Source organism: Silurus meridionalis, chromosome 8 (assembly GCF_014805685.1).
Source record: "Silurus meridionalis isolate SWU-2019-XX chromosome 8, ASM1480568v1, whole genome shotgun sequence".
Taxonomy (NCBI): domain Eukaryota; kingdom Metazoa; phylum Chordata; class Actinopteri; order Siluriformes; family Siluridae; genus Silurus; species Silurus meridionalis.
The window spans coordinates 13071533-13098880 of record NC_060891.1 but is presented as its reverse complement, the minus strand read 5'-3'; the positions used below and the strand labels follow the sequence as shown (position 1 = coordinate 13098880).

At 38.7% G+C, this 27348-nt stretch overlaps 1 protein-coding gene across 2 annotated transcripts; it reads right to left on the bottom strand.

Moving 5' to 3' along the window:
* Positions 1-25: 25 nt before the first annotated feature.
* sptb (spectrin, beta, erythrocytic) lies at positions 26-26731 on the bottom strand. Of its 2 annotated transcripts, XM_046855757.1 has the most exons (37): positions 26511-26731; positions 22604-22818; positions 17651-17802; positions 17371-17544; positions 16721-16827; positions 16546-16626; positions 16333-16448; positions 16117-16229; positions 15838-16025; positions 15211-15328; positions 14771-14929; positions 14361-14663; positions 14064-14214; positions 13026-13896; positions 12671-12808; positions 11794-12553; positions 11491-11693; positions 10745-10835; positions 10479-10625; positions 10110-10379; positions 8016-8240; positions 7847-7936; positions 7447-7731; positions 7179-7309; positions 6897-7101; positions 6508-6731; positions 6201-6351; positions 5757-6001; positions 5525-5663; positions 5308-5392; positions 4992-5188; positions 4833-4906; positions 4690-4753; positions 4321-4577; positions 4033-4206; positions 3672-3714; positions 26-1427 (listed from the first exon to the last, which is right to left on the bottom strand). In XM_046855757.1, exons 2-37 carry the CDS (start codon positions 22749-22751, stop codon positions 1239-1241), a joined length of 7068 nt encoding a protein of 2355 aa, XP_046711713.1. In that variant the 5' UTR covers positions 22752-22818; positions 26511-26731; the 3' UTR covers positions 26-1238. The 2 variants fall into 2 exon arrangements, with proteins under 2 accessions (XP_046711713.1, XP_046711712.1); XM_046855756.1 differs by lacking the exons at positions 22604-22818; positions 26511-26731 and adding an exon at positions 20646-21192.
* Positions 26732-27348: the final 617 nt, after the last annotated feature.

Here is a 27348-nt window from a genome sequence, read left to right as displayed (position 1 = left end):
GGGAAAACACATTTAAAAAGAGACATTTTAAACAAATTCAGATTTGGTTATGTATTATTTATGCATAGACATATAACTTTATAGCTTTTTCCCTGACAATTCCACTAAAACCAGTATCTACCAGTATTTACTGTCTTCTTTTCTTCTCCCATGGCTTCACTTCCTTCTACTGTATGTTACATTCAAATTGGCATTACACTTTTTTTTCCAAGTACACTGTGAAAACAGCATTGACCCAACATTATATTCTCAAATCTTTACAAAACATGATATTATGTAATATGACTAAAATAAGAGACATGATACATGCTTCTGGTTGCTGCTACAAATTTAGATTAGTCAGTAAAGAGCCTGTGACATCTGTGGCATGTAATATCATAGCACCTTATTCAAGAAACACTTCTATTCATGCATTAGAAAAAAAATAATAACATTATGCATATTTGAGGTTTTTGGACAATTCTTAGTACACTTGCCATCTTGGTTTTTTTTTGCAAGGTACCATCTTAGTACATTGCAGAATATGAATGCTAATTCCATGTGGGAAAAAAAGCTGAACTTTAACAATAAAAAAGTTTGTTGAGCACTGTGCGTACTGCCCTTGTATTAATTCTATACAGTAGTGTACAGTGTATAAACCAAACCTCCTGAGTAAACTTCTGTATGGATACATTGGTATTTTACAACAAACTCTGTACTGTCCAGTTGTAAATTGTATACACATTGGACAAGTTCCAACACAAAGAGCACAGTATCACATTTTACAACCATTTTGAGAAGTATGGCAAATTGAGAAAATGCTTAATGTGTGATTATTAACTCTTTTATGTAATAGTAAGAAAGCATGCCCAAAACAAGATCAAGTAACACAAATAATAAACAAACAATCTTTTTGGTTGAGTGTGAAAACAGCATTACTGTGCTTTTAAATTTGATGTGGTGTAAATCTGGTATGCTTTAGAGGGGGGGAAAAAGTAAACAAAAAAACACAAAACTAAAAACAAAAAATAAAAAAAGGTTCTAACAAGTGGACTATAGTAACAACTCTCTGGCATACATAAAGGCATGAATTTCTTTTTCAATTGTAAAAATTAACATAATGTAAAAAAAAAAAAAAAAAAAAAGCATGTATCATATGAATATAAATCAGTTCATTTCTTCACCAACCCATCCTCTGTGTCTGTCCTCTGTGGTTTTTAAATTGCTCTTTCTGAGGTCCTGACCTATAAGTGTCCATCTCACTTCTTTTTAGTGAATAACGAAAACCTCTTCTCCTTTTCCTTCTTGCCAGAGGAAACTTCTGAGGCAGTGGAGGTTGATGGAAGGGGCAAGGTTTGGGCATGAGATTCTGAAGATGTTGCTACTGGCTCCTCTGTCACATACTGTGCTGCCCGCTCTAGGGCCTGAATCCAGATATTCACTTCCTCCTGTGAAAGTACAATATGAGTAGTAATATTAATAAATGACTCATTTACAATTTAGACATAAGCATCTGAAATAAAAACAGGACATTAATGGGAACACTGGGATACATGATTTAACTTTAGTGTACATTATTACATAAACAATCCTTATTTTTTGAAAATCCAATATAGAGTCTCTTTGTATGCTGTTTTTCAACCACAACCAACTTGTCTTAGGAGAGAAGAAGAAAGTACCTCAGCAAACAATGTACATTTCCCTAATGTTAGCAAATGGTTCTTCTTTAGTTAATTTTTGTGAATCATTTAGTTGTTTCTGGAATGTTTTATTTTGACTAACAAAGTCAGCATGTGTTTCCAAACCATTCTGTATATTTGAAACCACCTCATTCTTATATGATTACATAATAACCTTAACAATGATGGAACTTTAAAGAATGACAATTTTTTATGTTATTTTCACAAAATTCTGCTCGGTTGTATTCTTAGACGTGGGCAGCTTTAGGTAAGTAAGTACATAAAATATATTCATTCAGATTTTTGTGAAAAGGTAAAAGAACTATGAAGGTGTATTTAATATAAACAATATAAACAGTGAGGAAAATAACTATTTGAAAACCCTGCTATAAGTTCTCCCACTTAGAAATCATGGAGGGGTCTGAAATTGTCATCGTAGGTGCATGTCCACTGTGAGAGACATAATAAAAAAAAAAAATCCAGAAATCACAATGTATGATTTTTTTAACTATTTATTTGTATGATACAGCTGCAAATAAGTATTTGAACACCTGTCTATCAGCTAGAATTCTGACCCTCAAAGACCTGTTAGTCTGCCTTTAAAATGTCCACCTCCACTACATTTATTATCCTAAATAAGATGCACCTGTTTGAGGTCGTTATCTGCATAAAGACACCTGTCCACCCCATACAATCAGTAAGAATCCAACTACTAACATGGCCAAGACCAAAGAGCTGTCCAAAGACACTAGAGACAAAATTGTACACCTCCACAAGGCTGAAAAGGGCTCTGGGGAAATTGCCAAGCAGCTTGGTGAAAAAAGGTCCACTGTTGGAGCAATCATTAGAAAATGGAAGAAGCTAAACATGACTGTCAATCTCCCTCGGACTGGGGCTCCATGCAAGATCTCACCTCGTGGGGTCTCAAGAAATCAGCCCAGAACTACACGGGAGGAGCTGGTCAATAACCTGAAAAGAGCTGGGACCACCGTTTCCAAGGTTACTGTTGGTAATATACTAAGACGTTATGGTTTGAAATCATGCATGGCACGGAAGGTTCCCCTGCTTAAACCAGCACATGTCCAGGCATGTCTTAAGTTTGCCAATGACCATTTGGATGATCCAGAGGAGTCATGGGAGAAAGTCATGTGGTCAGATGAGACCAAAATAGAACTTTTGGGTCATAATTCCACTAAACGTGTTTGGAGAAAGAAGAATGATGAGTACCATCCCAAGAACACCATCCCTACTGTGAAGCATGGGGGTGGTAGCATCATGCTTTGGGGGTGTTTTTCTGCACATGGGACAGGGCGACTGCACTGTATTAAGGAGAGGATGACCGGGGCCACGTATTGCGAGATTTTGGGGAACAACCTCCTTCCCTCAGTTAGAGCATTGAAGATGGGTCGAGGCTGGGTCTTCCAACATGACAATGACCCGAAGCACACAGCCAGGATAACCAAGGAGTGGCTCTGTAAGAAGCATATCAAGGTTCTGGCGTGCCTAGCCAGTCTCCAGACCTAAACTCAATAGAGAATCTTTGGAGGGAGCTCAAACTCCATGTTTCTCAGCGACAGGCCAGAAACCTGACTGATCTAGAGAAGATCTGTGTGGAGGAGTGGGCCAAAATCAGAAAAATGATTTCTAAATGGGAGAACTTGCAAAATAGCAGGGTGTTCAAATACTTATTTTCCTCACTGTATGTATGTGTAGATAGATAGATAGATAGATAGATAGATAGATAGATAGATAGATAGATAGATAGATAGACAGACAGACAGACAGACAGACAGACAGACAGACAGACAGATATATATGGTGGCAATGCATAATCTGCCAAACAGATCAGATATCTAGTACAAGAAAACACAGATATATAAATGGCCATTATGCATGTGTGTGTACATGATCCATTTTCTCTGCATTTAGTGAAATAAAAAACATTGTGGAGAGGTTCCTCCATGTGTCGCTTCTGCTGTAAAATAAGCTTTAGAAATAAGCTTTGAAACTGACCTCATCTCTACACTGGAACAGGTATTCACTTCCATCTCCAAGTCTATAAAAGGCAGAAAACAACAGAGGAATTGGTTGATGTTTTATTTCAGATGGCATAACAAAGACTCTGTTTGATTAGGTTTCAAAGAAGAAATCCCATGGCACAGAGGTCATTTCTGCTACCAGTGATTCATTTACATAGCTGTATACAATTGACCTTAAAAGTTTGCATCCCTCATTGTTTTTGAATTTAAATAAATTCAATGCTCATCTATTTTTTTTTACTGATTTAAACTACAGTATATTATAAATGAAATAAGATTGTATGATATGGCAAGATAATAGTCCTACACACAGCAATACTTTTAGCTATACTTACCGCAGTTTAAATACATGCTTCTTTTTCTTGTAATTGGTCAGAACCTCGCAAACAGCATTGCTGAGTGACAGTGGTTCTTCGCCATGGTACGTAACACTATGGCTAAAACTCTTTGCATCCTTGTAGGCTGAAAGCAGGCCAGATTTCAAAACGAAGTAGATGCTGTTCCAGGATCTGAAATAAGAAGATGTGATGTTGAAAGACAGCTCCATTTTGTCTTTTGAATTAAAAGCACATTTTAAATCAAGACAACACAAATGCAGCTATGGACAGTATATTCTTCATTACCTGTTGGTTGCTTTTTTATTAGGTCCCTCCATCTCATGTTTACGTGTGAGGGTTCCTTCCATCAGAACTGGCTGAGACTGTGTGGGCATGGCGGGAAGGGTGGCAGCATGCTCTGCTTCTCTGGTAGCCTGGGAAGATGTTGAGGGTTCCAGCTCCATAGAGCCACTTTCCTGAATATCTGACATGATGGGCACCGCTGAATCTCCTGCAGTGCTCTCTCCATGGCCTGAGCCGGGTTCTGCTGCCACCATGCCAGACTAAACACGAAAGGAAGGATTGATGAAAATGGCATTCAAAGATGTACATTAAAATGTACAAAGATGTAGGATAAAAAAAGGTACGATTCCCAAACAAGCTAAATTCACTCACAAGTGACTGCTCCTCGATTGTGTCCAAACGTGAGGACTCTTCAGCGAATCCTGTGTCTTCTCTCCTAAAAGAAAAAAATACAGGGTTAATGGAATTAGATGATAAACTGTCCATAAAAGAACCAAACGTGAATTCCATTTCACCTGCTGTCCTTTTCCTCTTCCTGTATGTACTGCTGAATTTCCAGCTGCCGCTTTCTGATTTCAAGCAGCTCAAGCTAAATCAAACGAACAAACAAAAACATATTAATTATACGCATACCTGCTGTTACATTCACATACTCGCAGCTTTAAAGCCCTTACTGTTGTGAGGCGCTCCAATGCAGAGAATCGCTCCTCCCATGTGGCAGTGGATTTCTCAAAGGCTTCATGCCTTTTAAGCAACTTCTCTACCTCATCCACAGATCCCCCCAAGTCTTTACTGGCCACATATGGTTCCTGAGCTATCAGCCAGGCTTCTGCTACAGATGCATCCCGGGAGAACTGGCACACCTCTAACACTAGGGGGAGACATTAGCGATAGTTTACGGGATTATTTACATGAAAGATAAGTAGTGAAAAGTGCATGGATTTTTCAAGTTAAAACGAATGTTAAATTGAATCATTCAAAAACACGTACACAGTCTCAGCCAGTCCCATCTGTCATCCCATTTAAGCATCATTTCCTTTCTCTTCTCAATCAGCTGCATCAACTTCTCTTTAATCTACAGAACACAAAAATGCAAGTCAAAAAAAAAAATCTAACAAGAAATTTACAAAAGTAAGAAATAAATCATTTTCTTCACTTCTATAACAGCCCCAAATATAAAATCTCAAATACTGCTGAATTTGATTACCTCATCTGAGTCCCTGTGTTTCTGTGCTAGTAAGGTCCGCCCTAGCTCCACACAATCATTAAACTTTGGTCCACGAGTCTCAATCTCTGCACGGATCCCTTGGTGATACTTCATTAGCAACTCCACTGATGAAACATCTCTAAAGTTGTGCACAACACACAAAAACCTTCAGAAACATGATCACAGTTCATATCATTGCTATTATTTTCTGTGCTGAACGTTTACAGCTCACCTGGGTTTCTCCTGAGTTTCGATTTGCTGGATGATGCTTTCCATCCAGGCCATTAGGTCCCTAACCATGGTGAAAAAACGGAACTTGTTTGCCGTCTCCTCAAGCTGTTTCCGTCTTCCCGCGCAGGCAGCCAGAAGACCCTTCCAGGCATCTACCACCTCTTTTTCTGTTGCCTTGATGGCATCTGCTTGGATTCCAGCATACTGCGCATGTAGACGAGCTGCAGTGTCCTGGAACTGCTGTACCTATACATTCATACATACATACATACATACACATATATAGTATTAATAACCTGTTGATGATAATATAACCAAATAATGCCTGAAAGTCTCATATTTTACAAAAGATATTGACATAAGACACATTTCCAAAAAAAAGTAAATAAATCTATTGATATTGGTACGATTTTCAGGTGTTAGACATAACTGTATAGTGATTTACCTGCTTTCCAAGGGAGCTGATATCTCTTTCAAATGCAGCATGCATGCGATGGAAAGACTCTGCCTTGCTGAAATCCTCTCCCAAATCTTCCGGAAGCTCATTCTGTTTCTCCTCGATCTGGACCACCAACTCTTTGCCATCATAAAAGTATCTGGGCAACAGGAAAAATGACAAGCTTTACTTTTTAATAAAATGCACATGAAATCATACTTATTATTTCTAGATCTTTACTGCCTGCTGAAGAAACAAAGTCGATAATAATGCATCAAGAAGTACTAAATTGAACCGTTTCGATTTTTTTACTTACTTAAACAAGTCGTAAGAAGAAGTGAGAAGCTGTGTGCGGGTGTCAATGAGTTCCAAGAGATCTGCCCAACTCTCGTTAATGCCATCCTTCCATTCAGCCAGAGTAGATGATTCGCTATGACCGGCTTCAATCAGCTCATCAATAGTGTGATTCACAGTGTCGACCCGCTCCTGTCCCACAGTCCCCGTCTCCCTTGCAAACTCCCTGAACTTATCCCTCAGAATCTACATGACATTTAAGAAGTCACATGGATTAATTATTATAATAGAAATATACATTCAAACATTGTAACATGGTAACAATTCAGGCTGTGACCTAATAATGTCTTCTTCTTACTTCTAAGTTACTTACAATACAATGTGTGTGAAGGTGTGCATGTTCAGCAGTACCGTGACATGGTCCAGGTCCTGTCCCATCTCCTGTAAAGAAGCCACCACATCACGCTCAGCAATCCACTGCTCCAGGTCCTCCACCTCCCGGCTCAGAAGGAAGTGATGATAAGTATGATCAAGATATCTCCTGCGGTCCTCAGCCAGCTCCTTCAGGCCTGCGTACTGTTTGTCTACCTGACCCTGCCTCCGAATTATGGCCTCCCTGCGCAGGAAAATGTGAATTTACGACGCTACTCTTGTTAGAAGTTGTTTTACAACTGAATTGTAGCGCAAGCATACCCTTCAGGATGCTCCTCAGCAAGCATCTTCTGAGCACGGTCAGCAAGCTTCTGGATAGAATCTGCATAGTCATCAACAGCCTGCTTCAGAATCAAGTGCCGCTTTAGCAAAATCACAGCACTCTGCTCGTCCTGTAAAGAATAGAGATTATAACTAACAAGGAGAAACAAGCAGGTCTCAATGGTTTCAAATAAATCCAACAAATAACAAACAAATGTATACAAAGTTGCTCTGAAATTATTTGCCATTTCGCCCTTAAAAGCTCTACCTTTGCTTTATCATCAGCAATCATGTAGAGTTCCTGTTCACCAATCCATGCTTCTGCCTCATCTGCATCATTGTAGTACTGCTGGGCATCATTAGAGGCATGTAGTCGAGCTCGGCGTTTTGCCATCTCATCTTGCAGCCTTGCCCACACCTCCTCCAACCTCTTAATTTCCTCGGACATATGTTCTGCCTCTGGGCTTCCTTCTGCATCTGCCATCATACCTTGACCCCGCTGCAGAACCTCATCCACACGTGGCTGGTGACCTTCAATCTCCTTCTGGAGGGTCTGTGTTTGAGGACATTTGGTTAATGCAAACAATAATGAAAAAATGAAGCAGTTAAATCACTGATAATAAATAATTTATGTAAAAAGTGATCACTGCAAGATCAGACTTCCCAACCTGATTCTTTTTCAGGAGAAGCTGGACTGTCTGTAGATTGTTCCCATGATCCTGTGACATGGCCATAGGCAATCTCTCTTCAAGCCATAGCTGTAGAAAAATCGAAATAAAGATATAATGACTGTTGATTTGATGACTATGAACTTCTCCTTGCAGAAGTTGCACTCACTATTTCGTCTGCCACATCTCTGTAGAGCTGGTACACGGCTTTAGCTGCCTCAAGTTTGCCCTTGCGTTGAGCCAAAGGTGTAAGGAGTTGCTGGAAGTCTCTATGGACAGCCTGCAGCTCATGTTCCAGTTCGGGCTGCTCATCAGTTAGCGGAGTATGCTGCTGCTCAGCTTGCTGTAGCTCTTCTAGCTCCCGAGCTCGATCTCGCACCTGATTCTCAGTCATCTGCAGGATTACAGGGCACACTATTTATTCAAGACCTCTAAAGCAAAATCCAAGCATTTTTACAGTATTGTCAAAATAAATTTATCCAGTTTAAATTTCTGGTATTAAAAATTGAGCTTGTTATATATAAAATAGCACTAGTCTACGGTATGGACATCTTCTCCCAATGTCTTTATGGGTACCTCTGGTTTCCTCCCACCTCCCAAAACCATATCAGCAGATGGATTGTCTACATCCAATGGTCAGTTGTGTCAATGAGTGTGTGGATGTGGGTTTGTGGGCCACTATGATAACTGAAGTTCCATTAAGGCTAAGACCTTGGTTACTGAAGCTGAATGAATGCATAAATTAGAAGACATGAATAGTGAATATGTTGATGAATTTTACACTGTTGAGCATCTGGACATGTAATCTTACATTTTTTTTTTTTTTTAGCTAGAGTATGAGATTGGATTTTCTGCAGAACACAGTACTGATACTTCCACATTCCACAATGACAACTGTAGAGTCAAATGCGTAAGTTGCTCGACAAGCGTAATGGAACAGTGAACCACTTTGACTGGACTGCAAACTCAACAGAAAAGTGTACTTTTGGTGTTCTCACTGAATGTGTAATCCAATTAGAGCCTATGTTGTTGTATTTTGGAAGTGATATTCCAAACCACAACCCACTATTACAAGTCGCATTTATTATTTATCTTTTATACTTTTTATGTTACATTTCAATTACAGAATGTAACAGCATGCAGTAATTAAAACCATTCTTTACTTTTTATTCCCCATCAAACGCATATCATCGTGCAAGTACAAAAGGAGTGTGAAGGGATACAATCAAGCTAAAACACTGTTAGAATTTTAGTTTGTGATATTAGTTAGCAGTTAGTAATAATTGACTGGTCTTTTGAATTTAAAAGGTTTAATTTCAAACTTCCTAGCAGACAAAAAACAAACAGCACATGCTCTTATCAACAACCAGTTCATCAAGGGTTCTTCTGATAATTAATATTTCTGCCTATGCTTTATGAGCAATTTGTTAAACAGAAACTCTGTTGTAAGCTTCCAAAAAAAAATAAGGTTATAAAAAATAAGGGTTTTCTTTAAAGGGTTCTCTTTGAGAGACAAACCATACAATACTCCAAGTGCTATTTTTTTGTTATTATTTTTATAGAAAAATAATTTCTATATGTGCATTTTTAACACCTACATATTTTGGTTACACTTTACAATAACAGTACATAAAATAAGCATGTATTAATATGTAAACTAAATGTTACTTTATTATGAACTAATGATGAGTTAAGGAATATACTGTAATAATCAAGAACTAACCTTAACTACACCACGAGTTACACGAATTCATGTGTGAACAATGGCTACCCTAATTACATGTTAGTACATGTTTGTTAACTAATATATGATCTACACACCATGAGTGGTTACAGAGGACAATAGAGCAGTGCCTTGGGGCCCAGGCCACTGTAACCGATCACAGTGGGTAGATTGGTGTTTGTAATGTATTAAATACTGCACTTTTAATTCATATTCTTTCTCATAGAGCAAGTTACAATTAACCTAAAGTGTTAATTAATACATTTATTAACAAACATGTACTAACATGAAATTAAGGTAGCAGCTGTTCACACATGAATTCATCTGACTCATAGTGTAGTTAAGGTTAGTTCTTGATTAGTATATGCCTTAACTCATCATTACTTATTATTAGTGTTATTGTAAAGCATTACCCATATTTTTAGATCAACCCAAGAAATAACTGTTATCAAAACATAAAATATAAGACCATTTGAAATGCTGCTTGTTTTCAAGAAAAGTGTTGTTTTTTTTTTTTTTTTAATTAATAAGAATTTTTACCTGATGCTTCTTGATATAGATATTGGCACTTGTAAGATCGTTAACCTCCTCATCAACATCACCCTGGAGCTGCTGCTGTAAATTAGACAACCACTTCTTCAAGTCACCCAGGCTCTGTTCAAACAGTTCGGAGCGGTGGGCATCAAACAGAAGCCGAGCCTTTTCCTGTGTGGTGTTTTCCAGCTTGTTCCACAGATCATGAAGTTTTGTCAGACGTTCAGTCACAACGGGTTCAAACTCTGGTTTGGAGGCCATCAGCTCTTTACCTTCCTAAAGAGGTGTACAAGGTTTAGAAATTCCAATTGGATTTAGTTTAATAGATTTCAAGAGATTTGCAGAGTTTATGGGATGCTTAAGACGTTTATAAACCTGGTCAATTTTGTTGAGCCAATCCTTATTTGAAACCAGTTCTGCCATGAAGGCCTGGTGCTTCTGCCATTTGCTGTGCAGGTTGCGAGCCTCATCGTACGATGTGTCCTGAGCAGTCAGCATCTTCTCATTTATCCACAGAGTAAGCTGAGAAATAAGGCAGATATAGGAAAGAATGGGTTTTTAAAGTAAAGTGATTAAGAAATAATTGAAGGCTAAAGAAAAGTTATCGATATTCATTTAAATCAAATACAAAATTTCCTTACATCCTGAGTGTTCTGAAGAAAGTGTTGCAGGTCTTTATTGTCTCTGAGCTTCTCAGATACCTCATTGGCTTTGTCTTTGTTCTTCAAATATCTGTAGGTACATGCAAACACCCATTAACGCAACTTACCAGTGCATATAAACACACAACTTACAGTGAGAAAGTCTCACTATCTTCAGAGCAAAGCTCTGCTTTTCCAGATGAGCACTTTTATTACAGGATCAATACCCATCAGGACAGGCGCCCAGCTCTCACTACAGCAGACGACCTCCACTTATAGGAAAAATATAGACTTCCTCTCCACTGCCTAATGCTCTTGTCTTAGTGCTGACCCAAGAACAGTGATATTACACAGCATGTTTGAGAAATATCCCTAACACTAGATTCCAGGAGAAGAACCCATGGGCACATTCAAAGCAGTTCAGACTTGGGTTAGTTATCTCATCCTCCTCTGCACACCGGAATAATAAAAGGCTTAATACTTCAACAGTTTAATTAATGTGTTAGAATCAGAAAATAAGAAATCAATAAAATTAGAATTAAAAACCACTGGCATTGTTTTTAATGCTAAATATTCAGAATGCTGTATGGATGTTAGAATCCTAACATAGTAACAGATAAATGTGCATTGTCAGAATATACATGGTCAAATAACACTGGTCAAATAAAAGCCACAAGAGGCTTATACACACAATCAGTGAATCTGAAACGGTAACATATATGGTAACATTATTACAGCTTTCTGACCTGTCTTGAATTGAGTTCATTTTGTCCTTTACTTTGGTTGAGTAAAGGTTTCCACTGTCAACCAGCCTTTGACCACCATCTATTGTGTTTAATATTTTGTCCTCATTTGCATTCATAGTGGTGACAAAGTCCTCATGCTTCTTCAAAGCCTTCTCTGCCCCATCAAGTGTGTCAGGCTGGTCCAGGTGAGCCAGAGTGTACTCCTAGTAAGTGTAAATACAAATATACAAAAGTTTTTTTTTTAACTTGGGCTACAGGTTTGAGCAATTTGCTAGTAAAACATGGGGATACATGTATATTTACCTGGTTGTTCAAGATAGTTTCAGCTTGTTTTGCATCTCTTGAAAATTGTTGAAAACCCATGCCTTGGTCCAAAAAGTTCTTTCGGCTGTCCCACATTTTTTGCAGCTCATCCCATCCTTTATCTAGGCCTTTCAGCCTTTGATCCAGCTGTTGGTATTGGGCATCTTCCTCTTGGTCACGAGTGACAGCTGCTCCAGTGTCTCTAATGCTGTGATAGTCCTCTTCATGCCTATCCATATCTTGTTTAATTAAATTGTGATGACCTAGGAGTTCCTCAGCATCTGGAAGACTTGTAGGCATCTCTTCAGATGCGGTGGCCTTCTGTGTCTTGAAAAGCCAGGACTGAAAGTCATCCAGGTTCTGAAGGAAGTTTTGTAACTTGCTTACTTCACCAAGCGAGTCCTCTCTATCCTTTAGCGTTTGTTTCAACAGGTCCCAAGCCTTGTTTAGCTCTGCTTGTCGGGCCAAAATGTCAGCTGCATTTTCAGGATGGTCCTTGACAAGTTGTTGGGCCTCACCATGCAGGAAGTTCAGCTTATCCTGAATAGCAGCCAGGTCTCTTTCAATACCATAAAGTTTCCTTTGAATAGTCATGACAGCAGCAAGATCATTTCCAAGGTCCTGCGTGGACTCAATGACTCGTGTCTTGTCCCTGATCCATGCCCCAGTTTCATCACACTCAAGCCCATAGTTGTGAAGGCTGAGGGCTGAATCCACATTATGCTTCTTATATTGAACCATAGCCTTAAACTCATCCCACCTGTGTAGGGAGCACAAGAGTTAATAATGTTATGTAAAATGAATTGATATTTAATAGGGTAACTAAACTGATCAGGGCTGATTTGAATATCTAAAAGACTGAGAGAATGTTTTTTACCTCTTATTGAGACGAGTCTGACAATCCTTCACTTCTTTGGATCGTGGGTGCCTGCTGTCCTCTAGTTGCTTGGCTGCTTTGTTGATGTCATCCACCCGTGTTTGCATGTTGCCCATTTCTTGGGTGAGGATACTTAACCTGACAACACAAGAAATGATCAACGTAAGAAAGCTGCACCACTGCAAACCTGCTTACCAAAATGCCATTACACGGCTCCAGCAATGTGGAATTTGAAATGGAATGGGATGCATGTCTGTAATGCCCATATGTTCTTAAAATAAGAAGTACTAAATACCACTCCACCATGACATACTTGACACATTCCAAACAGGGTGGGCTCAAAACATGCACATACCTATTCTGAACAACCTCCAAATCTTCCAACTTCTCTGGTGTCTCTAACCCAACAAGCCATGTCTCTTTCTGGCCCATCCAGAGCTCACAGGCATCTGTTTCACTGAAAATGGTGTACAGTGCCAAAGTGTCCTCTAGTTTCTTCTTTCGCAGGTCTGAGAGAGACAAGAGCTCCATGTACATATCTCTAATGTCCTCCAGACGTCGTTGTATGTCAGGTGTGTTTTTAAGCTCGCTGGGCAGTGAATTAGCCTGTTTGGTCAAAGCATCAATAGTTGCTCCATTCTTAACTGCCTCATCACTCAGGGCACGATGCCTCTTGAGCAACCTTTGTGTGGCGTACTCCTCGTGCCCGATATCTTCAGTGCTCATCTGCCGTATGGCATCCAACAACCAGGACTTAAGATCATCAGCATCACCCTGGAATTGGAAGAAACGCTGGGTGTCCTGGAGGTTCTGTTTGCGGAACGCAGCCAGCTCCTCCAGTTGCTGCCATTGCCTCTGTACTTCATCCATGCGTTGCTGCACCTTTGGGGCACCAAAATGTTTGGCTTTCACCATCTTCTCACCTTCGGCCATCACCTGTTTCAGGTGATCACGCCGAGCATCTAGCTCATCTTCAAAAGCACTGTGTTTACTCTGCAGCACCAGCACACTAGTCAGATCCTTGCCATAGTCGAGCGAGGAAAAGATGTGTTCTTTCTCACGGATCCAGCTCTCAAGTTCATCTATCTCCCAGAAAAAGTTCCAGAGACGACGAGATTGCTGCAAACGGGCTTTGCGTTGTGCTGCAAGTGCACACAGCTCCTGATAACATAAGTCTAAATGCTGTACTCTGTCTCGAATCACTTGGGGGTCACATGGTTTGTAGCCTGATAAAAGAAATACAGAAAAGAATTAAACAAAAATCATAATTGAAATCATGTATATTTACAAATTTATGTTTACCATTTTGGTACTAATTATGCACAATAATTCCATAATGCTAATGCATGCTAATAGCATGAGAAGTGTAAAAGGAAAATAAGGTTCTACTAACTGTCTCCATTTGCAAATTTGAGAGCAGCTGCATTAGCAGTGTTCACTCTCTCTGCTTGCACAGCAATATCTGCCTCAATTAAAGCATGCTTTTGTAGAAGGTCCTCCACCTCCAACAAGTGCTTTCCAAAATCAAGAGACTGGACACGATTCTGGAAAAAAAATATCAAATAAGTCGAAAAAAAACAACCTGAAGCTTGAAATTTAAAACAGAATTATTCTTAGACAAAAAAAAAACAACTACACAAAGCTAAAACAACATATACATTTCAGGACACTAATCAAACCCGTCTTCTACCTTCATCTCGTCCATCCAGTTAATGATGTAAAGCATTTCCTGGAAGATTCTTTGCAAGGTGAGATTCTTCTCCAGACGGCCCCTGCGAGCGCTCAGGAGCTCCTGGAGGTAGTCCCAGAGCCTCAGGATATTGTCTTTCCTTGCATTAATTCGTTTAGCATCATGGTACCTCTCTGATTCCAGCTCTTTAGACAAGGCCACAAGGGATTGTACACGCTCCGCATACGCTGCAATGTCTGTCTCAATGGCATCATGCTTTTTCTTTGCTGCCTCTACTGCTGGTAGGTCATATCCAAAATTATCCTACAATGTAAATTAAATTGGATGTATATTACTTATTATAAGATTGTGACATGTGAATACAATAGATAAAAAACATTGTTCCAAAGCATTAAGTCAAGACAGTTTACCTGTGCTACTAATTTCTGGTTTTCAAGTAACCAGGTCTCTCTCATGGCAGCTTTCCTGTCAAAGCGACGCACCATTTGTTCAAGCTTTTCTTGCCTAATAAGCTCATCTCTAAGCACCCGCTCTCGCTCATGTTCCGCCCGCTCCAAGCGCGCCCATGCCTGGGATGAGATATTACAAAATGTAACATAATATTATTTTATGTAATTATATATACTTTAAAATGATTGGAAATAGTAATATTTATACAGAGGTGGATTTCAATATTCTACTCAGATCAAAATGGTAGCCCAGGAGTTAAAATGTTGGACTTAGAAAATAGTGCATTCAAATTCCAGCATTACCAAGCTGCCACTGCTGGCCCTTTATACATAATCCTTAACCCTTATCTGTTCTCTTGTATAAATGTCTAACTGTCTGCCAAATAATGTAAATGTCTCACCCTGTTGATGTCTGCCACCAGTGCACCCTCTTTAGGTGTGTAAACCTTCTGATTGTTGGCCCTCATCCTGCTCTGGATTGTGAAAAGGTGTACCTCCAGATTTCCCTTCTCCTGGAATCTTTTATAGATATTGGAATCAAATGTAAGATATTTTAACCTTATTGCTGGGGTCAATTTATGAACATAAATATATATATATATATATATATAGTATACAGTGTCCCCCGGGACTCGCGGGGGTTACATTCTAAGACCCCCACGAGTTCCGAAAATCCGTGTATTTTAGACGCACCCCCACAGCCCCTATGGTACCTTAGTGAATTTATCTAGACATTATGTCACTTTAAAACAATAATAAAAATTTATGAAATTTGTCAGTGAATACATAGTTGAAAATGTTACTCCTGACGTTCCTGAAAATTCGGTCCCGCTGCGGATTCCTGCGAATGGTAGATAATCCGAAACTTGCTGTTAGTTAGGTTCCAAATGAGAACCCGCTAATTTTCCGAACCGCAAATTTTCAGGGGTTCACTGTAAATATATATATATATATATATATATATATATATATATATATATATATATATATATATACTTATTATAAATCATTCTCATTTTTGTTCTTACTTTGGAGGCTTCTCCACAGTATAGTATGAGTTAAAGGCTTGTAATTGTTGCTGAACTCCATTGAGAGAATTTGCAAGTTTGCGGTTGTTCAGGATAATGATGGTCTGCTCAATCCATGTTAACAGGTCTGAGGAAAGCGTCTCATACATCTTAATCATCTTCTCTATGTCGATGGCATTATCCAGCACCTGAAGAACAACATGTCTTTTCAGTGCAGGTTTCATACAGAGAAAAGCAAACATAAATAAATAAATAATTAAAAAATAGAACAACTTGTACCTTCCCAACCCGCTTGCCTTCAACTGCCAGAGCTTTCATCTTGGAGAAGTAGTGATAAAAAGCAACAACATAAGTGATAATGGACTTCTCATCTGGGTTCTCGGTAAACACATCTGCAATTCACAGAGCACACAGAGATGAACTCTTTCAACAAAATCAAGGTAAAAAAAATGTTTGTTTGCATTAAGCGTGCATGGTATAAAAATATTTTCTTGCCCTCTGGGTCCAGGAGCTTGGTGACTCCAAGATTTCTCTCAGCTACATTAAAAGCTTGCTGAAGATTGTGAGTTGGATTGGATCTCTGCAAGTTGCCGTAGTCAACCAGATCTGACCTAAATAAATAAAAGATTAAAGAATAAAAGAAATTCAAGAAATCGAAAGTGTTTCTTTTGGCAGTATTTAATTAGCTTGCATTTTTTTTTCCTGCACCTGTGTTTATGTATAAGGGCATTGAAAGCTAAGCCATCCTTCCAGCTTGTGGTGAAGTTGGTGATATTTACATTGGGATACCTAAGAACCAAACAAAGAACCAAATTAAAAACCATATGATATTGTATATGGCAAATGATATCCTGATAGCATCGACATGATGAATAACATTTACCCAGCAGTCTTCATTTGACACCAAAGCAACAAGGCGTCTTTAGCGGACCGTGTCTCCTGCTTCCCCGTCTTGTCTACTTGTCCTACCTCTACTACAATGTCTTGAATCTGTGAGAAAGATAGATAGGTATAAGCTGGTAAATGGAATTACATTTGGCATATATGTAAATGATTTCATGCTATTTTTTATTTTTTTTGTCATTTACACTGAGTGATCAAACTAGTCAATTATCTAATACATTCCTCCTGTTGGTGCTAAAATGGTCATGCTCTCTTATTTATATTTCCTTTTTTTGTTGCAAGGTTAAACACATGGGGGGGAAAGTAATCTACTTCTCGTTCTCCATGTTCCTTTTCTTCCATGTGGAGAGATTACATTTGCAGCAGATCGTATTGTTTGAAATAGCCGAGCTAAAAATACACTGGCTGTCAAATGTAGTGATTAAAAATAAATACAACCCTGTTATCTATCAGTTCAAATGCAAATGTTTTGTTGCCATGAAACCAAATTTAAACGCATGGACGGTGTCTTGGCAAACTGCTGTTTAAATGGTGAGACATTTTAAGATTGCCTCAATGTATTCTTTAAGCAACATGTTATTCATTGATATAAAAATGACTTTAATTTTAAACTTGTGTTAGTTAGCTCACCTGGAAGCGAAGAATGATAGTCCAAATGAGCCCCAGGATAAGACGATGATTTCCATCTACAATATCATGTGACCCCATGTTCTCCAAATGAACCCTCTGCTCCCTTAGAAACTGCAGGGCCTTGTCTACATTCTCCAAGCAGTGAATCCTCATTCGACCTTTAGTGGGCTTGGGCTAGAAAATACACAAAGAGGCTACAGGATGCTGAATGATAACTGTGTATATCTCTTCACAGTAACCTTTTATTCACTTCAGCCTTGTTGTATCAGCAAATACTTACCAGCCTTTCACCAGACAGAACCTCAAGTAGTTTGATGAGCATCTTCCCATCCCGCAGATCTAGATAGAGATCTGAGATACGACAACTGACTCGAGCCAAGATGGAGTTCACCCATTTTGTGAAAGTCTTCTTTTGCACAGCTTCTCGCTCATCTGGTAGGCACAGTGAGGGGAAATTATTTAGCTAACTTAGCTAGACTAAAAGTGCTTACTTGTTTTTTTCCCCCTATGTCCATATGTTTACTTTTGACATAGATTTATGACTTTGCGGCCTTAACAATACCGTACACACCAATACTATGTGCTGAGGAATATGTATTTGCGCTAAAATGGAATGTGCACGTAGGTGTAGGTTTTGACTTCCCATGTGACATTTTACATTTTTCTGGTTGTAGCTTTTATGAAATAAGTGGACCGCAGGGTTTCCAAACAGAGCAATAGATAAAATGCATAAAACAAATACAATAACCATGGAAATTTTACAAATACTATAAGTTTGACACCTAAAATCTAAAATCTAAATCTTTTTATTTTTCAGCACCATAGTTTTCTGGGTCCTTTCAAACAAGGTCTTAAATGAAACCGTATCATTAATAAGTGTTTTATAAATGATTTAGGTTTCATGAAATCTGTCTGTCTGGCAGCAGATAGAGCGAGAGAAAGAGAGAGAAATAGAGAGAGAGAGAGAGAGAGAGAGAGAGAGAGAGAGAGAGAGAGAGCATTTAATGCAGAAAAAAATGCCATTTGGATGGAAAACATTAAAGCAGGGTTCAGGGCCTGAGAGTAAGAAACAGCGCTTTTAAGCGTATCCTCTCTGAGACCCATGAGACAGTAACCTACCCCCTTTTATCTCTGTAGTGCACAGTGCACAAACATTGTCTAACTGTATTAGGACCATACATCACTCTTATTCCAAAAACAACAACAAAAAAACTTTTTACACAAATAAAATTAAAATACTGAAAAAATCCTAACAGCCAATGGGGAATACAAACCATATCAAACACTGATCACCAACACCTCAAGTTACAACAATTAAAAAAAAGCAAACATTATGGTATTACTTACTTCAATATGTAGAAATAAACACCACAGTGTCCAAATCGTGGGATTTCATTTATATTTACTCTAAGATAAAAAACAATAGTATCATTTTAAATGCTAACTGCCTTACTGTAAAAATGTAACTAAGTAAACATGGCTTATGTTTGTTTTGTTTTTGTTTCTTTCACCGCTCAGCTGCTGCGAAGTGCACTGTTCTGGCTGTTCTCACCTGCTTGAAACCTAGCATGGAGGATATAAACTCTGCTAAACTGTTCTGTCTCTTAGATGGCATCAGCTTATCAGTAGGAGGCTAAATTTTGCTCAGCTTCTCGTGGCTCGGGCTCAAATCTCCTCTTGAGCTCTAGCGACAGGCCAATGAATTATTTATACTGATGGATTTTCCTTGTACCGAGCAAGCCTGTGTTTTGCACTACAGTCAGCGTTTGCTGTAAAGCCATTCAGAAAATTTATTAGGGCCTATCACTAAATGCTAACTCGTAGTTAACTGAGTGAAATGGTAAAATGTGCAACAGGGTGAATGGAGGTCACAGTATAGTCGACATTCGACAAAAATGATTTGAGGATGGAGAGAAGTTGAATAGAGAAGTGGAAAAAAACAGGAAGGCTGAAACACAATCTACCTTTTATGCCAAGTCCAAAAAGGAAACTGCCATCATTAGCTCATCGTTATGTGCAGAATGAACAACAACCATATACATAAATTCACTTAGAGATATAAAATGAAGACCCTAAGCTACCAAAACCATACTTGTACTGGCTACTAGTTAGGTATGGTTAGCTTTAATTAATGACCGGTTTTCCTAAATTTATTGTTTTTTTTTATTCATAAATACAAGAAATAGTTTCTAAGCAGTAAGTAGACGTGGGAATTAACAAATTACAATTATCATCATGAAATGGATCAAAATTTTGAACAAATCGAAACTCCCCATCATTGTAATCTGTTATGAAAACTTTCCGATTTATTAAGGCAGTTAGTATTGTGACAGCAAACTATTCGCCCTCAGCTCGCTTGCAACATTGAAGTTATTTTAAAAGCTAGCATTAGACAGATTAGGAATAATGCTAGTTAACTGATACCCTAATAGCTAAAACAAGTGTCTGATTTGAGATTATTGGCTTTTGTTAACTTTTACTTTCATACAGTACATTTAAAAGGTTACTGAACTACTTGAACTTGAGATTAAGACCTTACACACAAGCTGTACTTGTACTTGTCAACTTTGATCAGACTAGAGAGTTTTTGCATTTTTACTTCAGTAAACAATTTGGGTGACAGCACCTGTTTAGGGGTGTTTAATATCACTAAATCCAAATGCAATAATCAACATTTAAACAGATGCAATTGAACTCTCAGCCTCTTTCTACAAAAACAATTAACTAAAATGACAAGAACCTGAAGTGTAAAATAAACCTTTCAAATAATCTTCTGTATTTTATTAAAACAATGTAGAAATTCAATGTTGGGAAAACGTAAGTCACTTTATAAAAATATCTTGTTCTCGTTCTTTTTGTTCTTCTTCTTATTATTATTTTGATAAGGTATAATCTAACCCCTATTTTGAATATAATTTGGATGCTCCTGATCTACATGAATAAAATAATAATTGTAATATTTAGAAATTACATTTTTTGACCAACATTGAATAATATTATAGTATTAAAATACCATCACTATTTCCTTAATTAAACATAGTATGCCAGCCCACTGTGCTCCCACCATTCGATTAAATATTTCCTGTAAACGCAGTAATGTGAACAAGCACTTACCAAACACAACACATTTTGCCCTCTACAATAACCACCACAAACAAACTCACTTAACTAACGAATGTAAAAGGGACACGTGGAGGCTGGACATGGCAGGGGACATACCAGCCGTTTCAGGGAGGAAGAGAGGGTCAGAGGATACAGCCAAAAGAGAACTCTACCTTGAAGCTGTCTGAACCTGCCATCTAAAACGGAGTTGAAGCAGATGTTGGAGGTGCTGTGACTTAGCCAGCGGGTGCGTTTCATACTCTGCGAAGAAGATGATGAGGAGGAAGAAGGTTTCTGCGGGGGTGAGGGTCGGGAAAGTCGCGAAGTGTAGGAGAATGAGGAAGAGGAGGAGGAGGAGGAGGAGGCAGAGACAGTCAAGGAGGCTTGGGTTGGTGGAATGCCCCGTAAAGTGCTCTTCCTCTCAGGCAGTTTCTTGGGTTCATGCTTGGTGTGTCCGTTAGTCTTGGGCGCTGCCTTGTTCTCGCCACTTTGAACTCTGGACACAGGCGGCGTGCTCCTGCTTCTGGTGGCTTGAGTGCTGATGCGGATAGGAAGTTCTTTTCTTGAGGAATAGGCACTGGAGCGGATTGAAGTGACCTCCCTGCTGGTCTTCAGGCTGAGCTTCACCTCTGGCAGCTGGCTCTGACTTACAGGCATTGTGCAACACAGACCGCTGCTCATCATCAGCCAGCGCTGAATACACCTCTGCAGGTCAGCTTGACAAATGCAAAGTCTATCGCTTCCTCTCTTCTGTCTTCGAGTCCTCCTCCTCTCCCTTTCTCTTTCCCTCCCTCCCTCTCTCCCTCCCTCCCTCCCTTTTTCCCTCCCCTGTTTTGTTACTCTCAGCTAGTGAAAGGAGCAGCTAGTCCAGTGCCCAACTCATATATATCTAGTGCATCCTTGCTCACTTCCTTCTTTGGACAAACAAATGATGTCATCATACAGGGAAGTATGTGGTTGCATGCTTTGGAAATGATTCATTAATATAGGTTTCTCAAAACACACATATTTACGAACGAAAAAGTGCACAAACTACATGTTTGCAGGAATGTCTAAAAGCACAACCAATAAAAATAGTATGCAAGCATGCAGAAAGATCATCATGTTTAGAAAGCTATAACTAATGCCAAATAAGCACATGTATATTTACATCTGTAATGCAAAATATATTTACAACCTGAAATACAGTCGTCTGTTAGCTTGTTGTGAATGTTGTCTGATCACAATCACTGAAGAACATACCTCTCTCTAAACCTGTCTGCGTGGTGTCTAGCTTGCTCTTTGTCAGGAAACTCTAATTGCATTAGAAAAAGATCACTGCACATGCTGAGTACATTACAGCAGCGCTCTACTGCAGCAGCATATCTGGACCTTAAAGCCACAGACTAGGAAAGATTAAAAATATCAAAAAGTCTGTCCTTCCAAAACACGAAAACCTCTTACATTGTCATGAGATTTGAGCAATATACAATTCCTACAAATTTACAGAAGTTTCTATTAAAGAATGTGCATAACTTTCATTTAAATGGGAGGTGGGGACTATTACTGGGACCACTGGGTTCACCACAAATCAAACCAGGTTAAAGCGGTTACTAAAGATGAATAAATGTATGAACAAATTACATTTGAATTATAATTATATGCTCGTTATGGGAATATAGAGTAGAGAAGAATAAAGCTGGGTGAGAACGCAGAAACAACTTTATGGGCTAATGGAAATTAAAAAATACATAATACATTCTTTCTCTGTGCGTGTGTGTGTGTGTGTGTGTGTGTGTGTGTGTGTGTGTGTGTCTTAAACACTTGCAAGAACCAAAACTCTGGCTATTCACACAGAGCTATTTTAAGGTTCAGAGCAGCAAGGCCACAGGTGTAGCAGCAATGACATGCTCTCATTGCTTTGAGCCTCTGACACAGACAGGCAGGGCAGCTGTCCAGCTCTATCACACTAAAGAACGCTGAGCATGTAGCAGAGATCTGAGCTCGCTGGCTGGAAAAGCGAAGGGGGAGGAAATGAGAATGTGTGGAACAAATTCGGTTGCCGGGGTTCAGGCTTGTCTTTTAGCTTTTTTGGTCTTAGAGACGTAAATTTTATTAAACGGCACTTCAGGTCACATTGTCCAAAACTCACCGGCAAGAGCTTTGATGCGTGAACGCTCGAAGCGCCGAGCAGTGCTGTGGTCATTGTCGAGCTCCTCCTCAGACAACTCAAAACGAGTGTTGATACGGCTGTACTGCTGCGTGATGTCGGCATTGTCAAAATCTGTGGTGGAGGTCATGGCTGCTGGAGGTGGGGCAGAGGGGCCAGAAGACCTCAGAGCAATGTGGAAGGGGGTAATGGATGACCTAAAAAGACAGATGACACCAATTAATTTTTTTTCTGCCAACCAGCAGGGTTAAAAACATTTAGTATACCCATCAGATAACATGAAGATTACTCTACATTGTCTTACCCTGATATCTTTTATTAAACACATAAATAATTGACATTTTATTCAGCAACAAATCAAACCACTACAGAATCATAAAACAATTTATGACTTATTAAGATATTTAATATTCACTCGAACCATTGTGTTTTTCAAGTACTGCCGAATGTGTAAAATCTCCTAAAATTACTGCAAAAAAAAAACCCCAACAAAGCATCTGAGCAACACATAATTGTGCATTTCACATTAACTGTTAAACACTGGTATTTGAATAGGCAAGCTTTTTTAGAGTACGTGCATGTACCTCTGTGGCGTGATGGCTGAAGGTATATGGCTAAGATAGCTCTATCTTCCAGAGGCATGCTGCTTTTTCCTACCCTTATCACCCAACACAGGGGCTGGGCAACCCCTCTAAGTGCAAAATAACACAGAATTCTACTGACATCTTCATCAAATACAGTAGCTACTATGTGTTTATGGCTAATGGACAAGAGTGCATATTTCATGATTCAGCCATGTGTAAAATCTTGACTCAGTCATTTCTGTAAACCTTAGAGTGGCTTTAGATTACAGACTCATTCTTTAGGTCTTTTTGAGGCAGATATACTACAAAGACTGGCCTTAGCCTCCAAAAGTATTTGGACACTTAAGCCACACTGATTAATGCATGAATTTCAGTGTATTAGAAAACATGAAAAACCAAGCGGCAAAAATAAATAAATAAATAAAAGCACACTTTTAAGCAAAACCTTAACCAAACATAATCATTGAAGCCTCTTCAGTTAATTTGTATGTGATAATGTGGTATAATGTGATAAACTCCAGCATATGTTTACCTTGGTCAAGACACCTGCGTGAACTAAAAGGTAACTGACAACACAAATCCATTATGGGACTAGGAGGTTTAAACTATTAGCAAAAACAGCAAAAAAAAAGGAAGAACGTTTTAGGAAAAGACCTAGAATCATTATAGCTAATTCTGAAAGAGAGAAAAAAAAACCCTTCCTTCACAGTTACTGTGAAAAATAAAATTTAAATAAAACACAGGCAGCATACAGTCAGACCTAGCAAGAACACCATCCGTCTGGACAGGATCCCGGGCAGGAAAATCATTAAAAAAATTGTTCCAACAGTGAATACATGGAATACATTGAGCGTTAGTACTGTACAGATGAAGATGAGTGTGTGCACTCTACAGCACAGTTGTAAAAGTCTGGAGCTGGTTTTATCTATAGTTGTACTGGTGACCTTGTGCTTAAAAGAATATCTTGCCAAAGAAAAACTGTACGTCATACAGTGGCCTAAACCCTATAGAGCCCTAAAGAAACTGGTGATCGCCTAGTGTTGACTTGGATGAAATGTCACCCTAACTGTTACAAAAACTGATAAAAAAATTGAAATCGGCAAATGGCTAAATACTGAAGTACTGTAACCTATGTTTGAGTGTATAAATACTATTTTTTTCTGTTTTTGGGGAAAGGGATAGCTCAGTGGTTAAGATGTGTGCCTTCTGATCAAAGGGTTGTGATTTCAAATCCCATCACCATTAAGCACTACTGGGCCCTTGGGCAAGGCCCTTAACTCTCAACTGCTCAGTTGCATGAATGAAATAATTGCTCTGGATAAGGGCATCTGCCAAACGCTGTAAATGTCATATTTTTGTCACTTTCTATTATTTATTCTATTTCAAACACATCTTTTTTGTGGACATGTTTCGCTTGAATATTTTGCTTGTTCAATGTTTCTTAAACATTTAATGAAGTTGATACATTTGTCTACCAAAAGTGTGGCTAAACTGTTCAGACAAATTCTGGATCACAGTATAAGTGGCCAAGCACTTCAACAGTTTTTAAAATCACAAAATAAATGATGCTTAATGATAATAAGAGTAAGGTTATCACTTTCACTTATGATCGCATTGAATCATGACACAATCATCATGTAGCTATCAAATATAACAAGAAGAAAGTGAACAAGAAGAGGCCCGGGTAGAGGAGGAGCGCTTCTCTCGCTCGCTGCTCTGTATCAGGACGTTGCAGAGTGGATGTTATCAGAGAATAACGTGCCCTCCCTCAGTGGGAATCCCCTTATCACAGCCTACAGGGTCTACTCATGCTCCATCAGCCTGCTCTCTGCAGCACCTACTTACGTTTATGGTCACGGCATGCGACATAGCTCCTGTTATCTAGATAGGGAAAGCCAGTCTAATGTCCTCACATACAAAAGTGTTATAGTAATTGAATATAAATTTAATGCTATTTTAACTTCAAAATGGATATTGATTTAGATTTCATTGATTTGCTGCTCTGGATATTAAACTTGAGAGTTGAGCTGGCTGATATTTCGATCATACCAAGAGAGCTGTCGTACATTAGCTATGAGGCAAGAGGGTGTAGTGGAATATTTCTGACGTGCGTGATGATGAAGTAGTGAAACTAGAGACAGGCGTGGTTTGGATGCCCTCGTGTGCTGTGGTATGAAGAACTACAGTACAACCTGGCAATGAGTGCTCTGTTTTTCTTCAAAAAGTGTCGATCATTTTGATCTTAGTGCCATGATGTTAGGAAATAAAACAAATTATGAAAGAGTGCTAACAAAAATTATATCATACACGGAAAAATATTTTCCAAACACGACTTTGCAATGCGAAACCCTTAATACTTTCAGGACCTAAGACAGGCTCAGCAGCTACATGCATTTCTTTTTATTCATTTCGCTATTGCTAATGAATAATTTATAATAAAAGTGTGTTGCAAAAAGGTTGGAAGTGGGAACCGAAATGGAGCGAATCAATGTCCATGGTATATCAAAATAGAGCTTCAATCTACATTTAATTGTATTAACAACCTGTTGACTTCTATGACAAGTGTGTGGAAGACAGTCCTTATATGGGGACAGTTCAACTAATTTCTTTGTTGTTTAAAAGCTTGATGATAAAACAGGGCTGTTTTACGTTCGCCGATAACGTGAAGCCACACTGTTTATTCAATAGACAGTGTGTGTACATGTGTTTAAGTGACAGAGAGAGAGAGAGAGAGAGAGAGAGAGAGAGAGAGAGAAAGAGAAAGAGAACAGCTTTCTGAGCACGTTTCTGCCCTCCTGCTGTTATACTTTACACTTACAAGTTCATTAAAATATAAATGTAGAAAAAGATCAGATGCTTATAATGTTAAATGGACCAACTAAACCTTTGTCAACCAGCAAATAACATCTGCAATAGACTTTCCATTATACGCTGTCTCTCAGATTACACACAAAAAACAATATCTCCTTCTTCATGTTCAACCATCAGCATTATTAACAACTACAAATAGAATACAGAGTACATAGTGTAACATTTCATAAAAACAAATTATGTGACCTTTCTCCAGCCTTTATTAGAAGTGTTGGATATTGAAATGAAACTTAATTTAATTTTCTTGACTTATGTGCGAGTTTGTTCACTTTTTAAGACAGCAGGTCAACTTTTGTGAACTTTAACCAAATGTCTACTGTACAGACTATGGTACAACACACTTTTTATTCCAAACAATAAACCTCAGAATGAGACAGTATTTAATAATGCAAATGATAAACACTAAAACTAAAAAAAAAAAATGAAAAACTTACCAATGGAGATGTTAATGCTATTGGTAATTTCCTCTTCAGTGTACAGTTGAAAGGGAATCTGTAGTTTGTGTGTGTGTGTGTGTGTGTGTTACAATCCGAGGTGAGGCGCTGAGGCCGGGGACAGCGACATGGGGACTGAGTGCAGCTCCGCGCGCGCGTCCCGCCCTAACGGTTAAAAATAAAGCGCGCCTCGCAGCGCACAGCGCAGGACCCACATTCCTGCTGAACACCACTGCCTTTAAATGGCACATGCACTGAGAAAGGAGCTGCTCACTCCCACCAAGTGTGTGTTTACGCCTTCACACACACACACACACACACACACACACACACACACACACACACACACACACAGTCCGCACAAAAGTGTTTCCATGAACAGGGAATGCCTCTTGATCCTGGTGGTGTGTTAGTGGATGACATTCTCTTAAGAGAATAACATATAACATACACACAGCAAAATATAACATGTACATATATGAATAACATATATCAAAATCTCCCTGAGGGAATGTCACGTGATATAAGCAATACAACACATTTTTATAACTGAAACATTAAATTATGATTGAGTAACATATGATTGCATGAAGGGAAAAAAAACATCACATGTGCATTACACGTGAATTGCACATTATCACGAATATGTGAAAAATACAACTTCGTAATGTAAAAGAAAATGGTTTTCAATTTCACAGTTGAAACAGCTCAAATAAACAATTAGGGGAACATGTCTAAAAACATGCCTAAAAGTTATTATTATTGTGTTATTATTCACATGACTTCTGGAATGGTTTATTGAATATAAATAAACATATACAATCTATAAAATCTATAT

What these genes read in the sequence shown, in the direction of transcription:
- sptb (XM_046855756.1), bottom strand. Translation starts at nt 21,156, where the DNA reads ATGATGAGCAGCGGTCTGTGTTGCACAATGCCTGTAAGTCAGAGCCAG. An exon ending in GCTGAGGAGCATCCTGAAGG is followed by an intron (nt 7,102 to 7,178) that starts GTATGCTTGCGC and finishes TTTCCTGCGCAG; the next exon opens with GGAGGCCATAATTCGGAGGC. An exon ending in TCAGCTCCCTTGGAAAGCAG is followed by an intron (nt 6,002 to 6,200) that starts GTAAATCACTAT and finishes ATGAATGTATAG; the next exon opens with GTACAGCAGTTCCAGGACAC.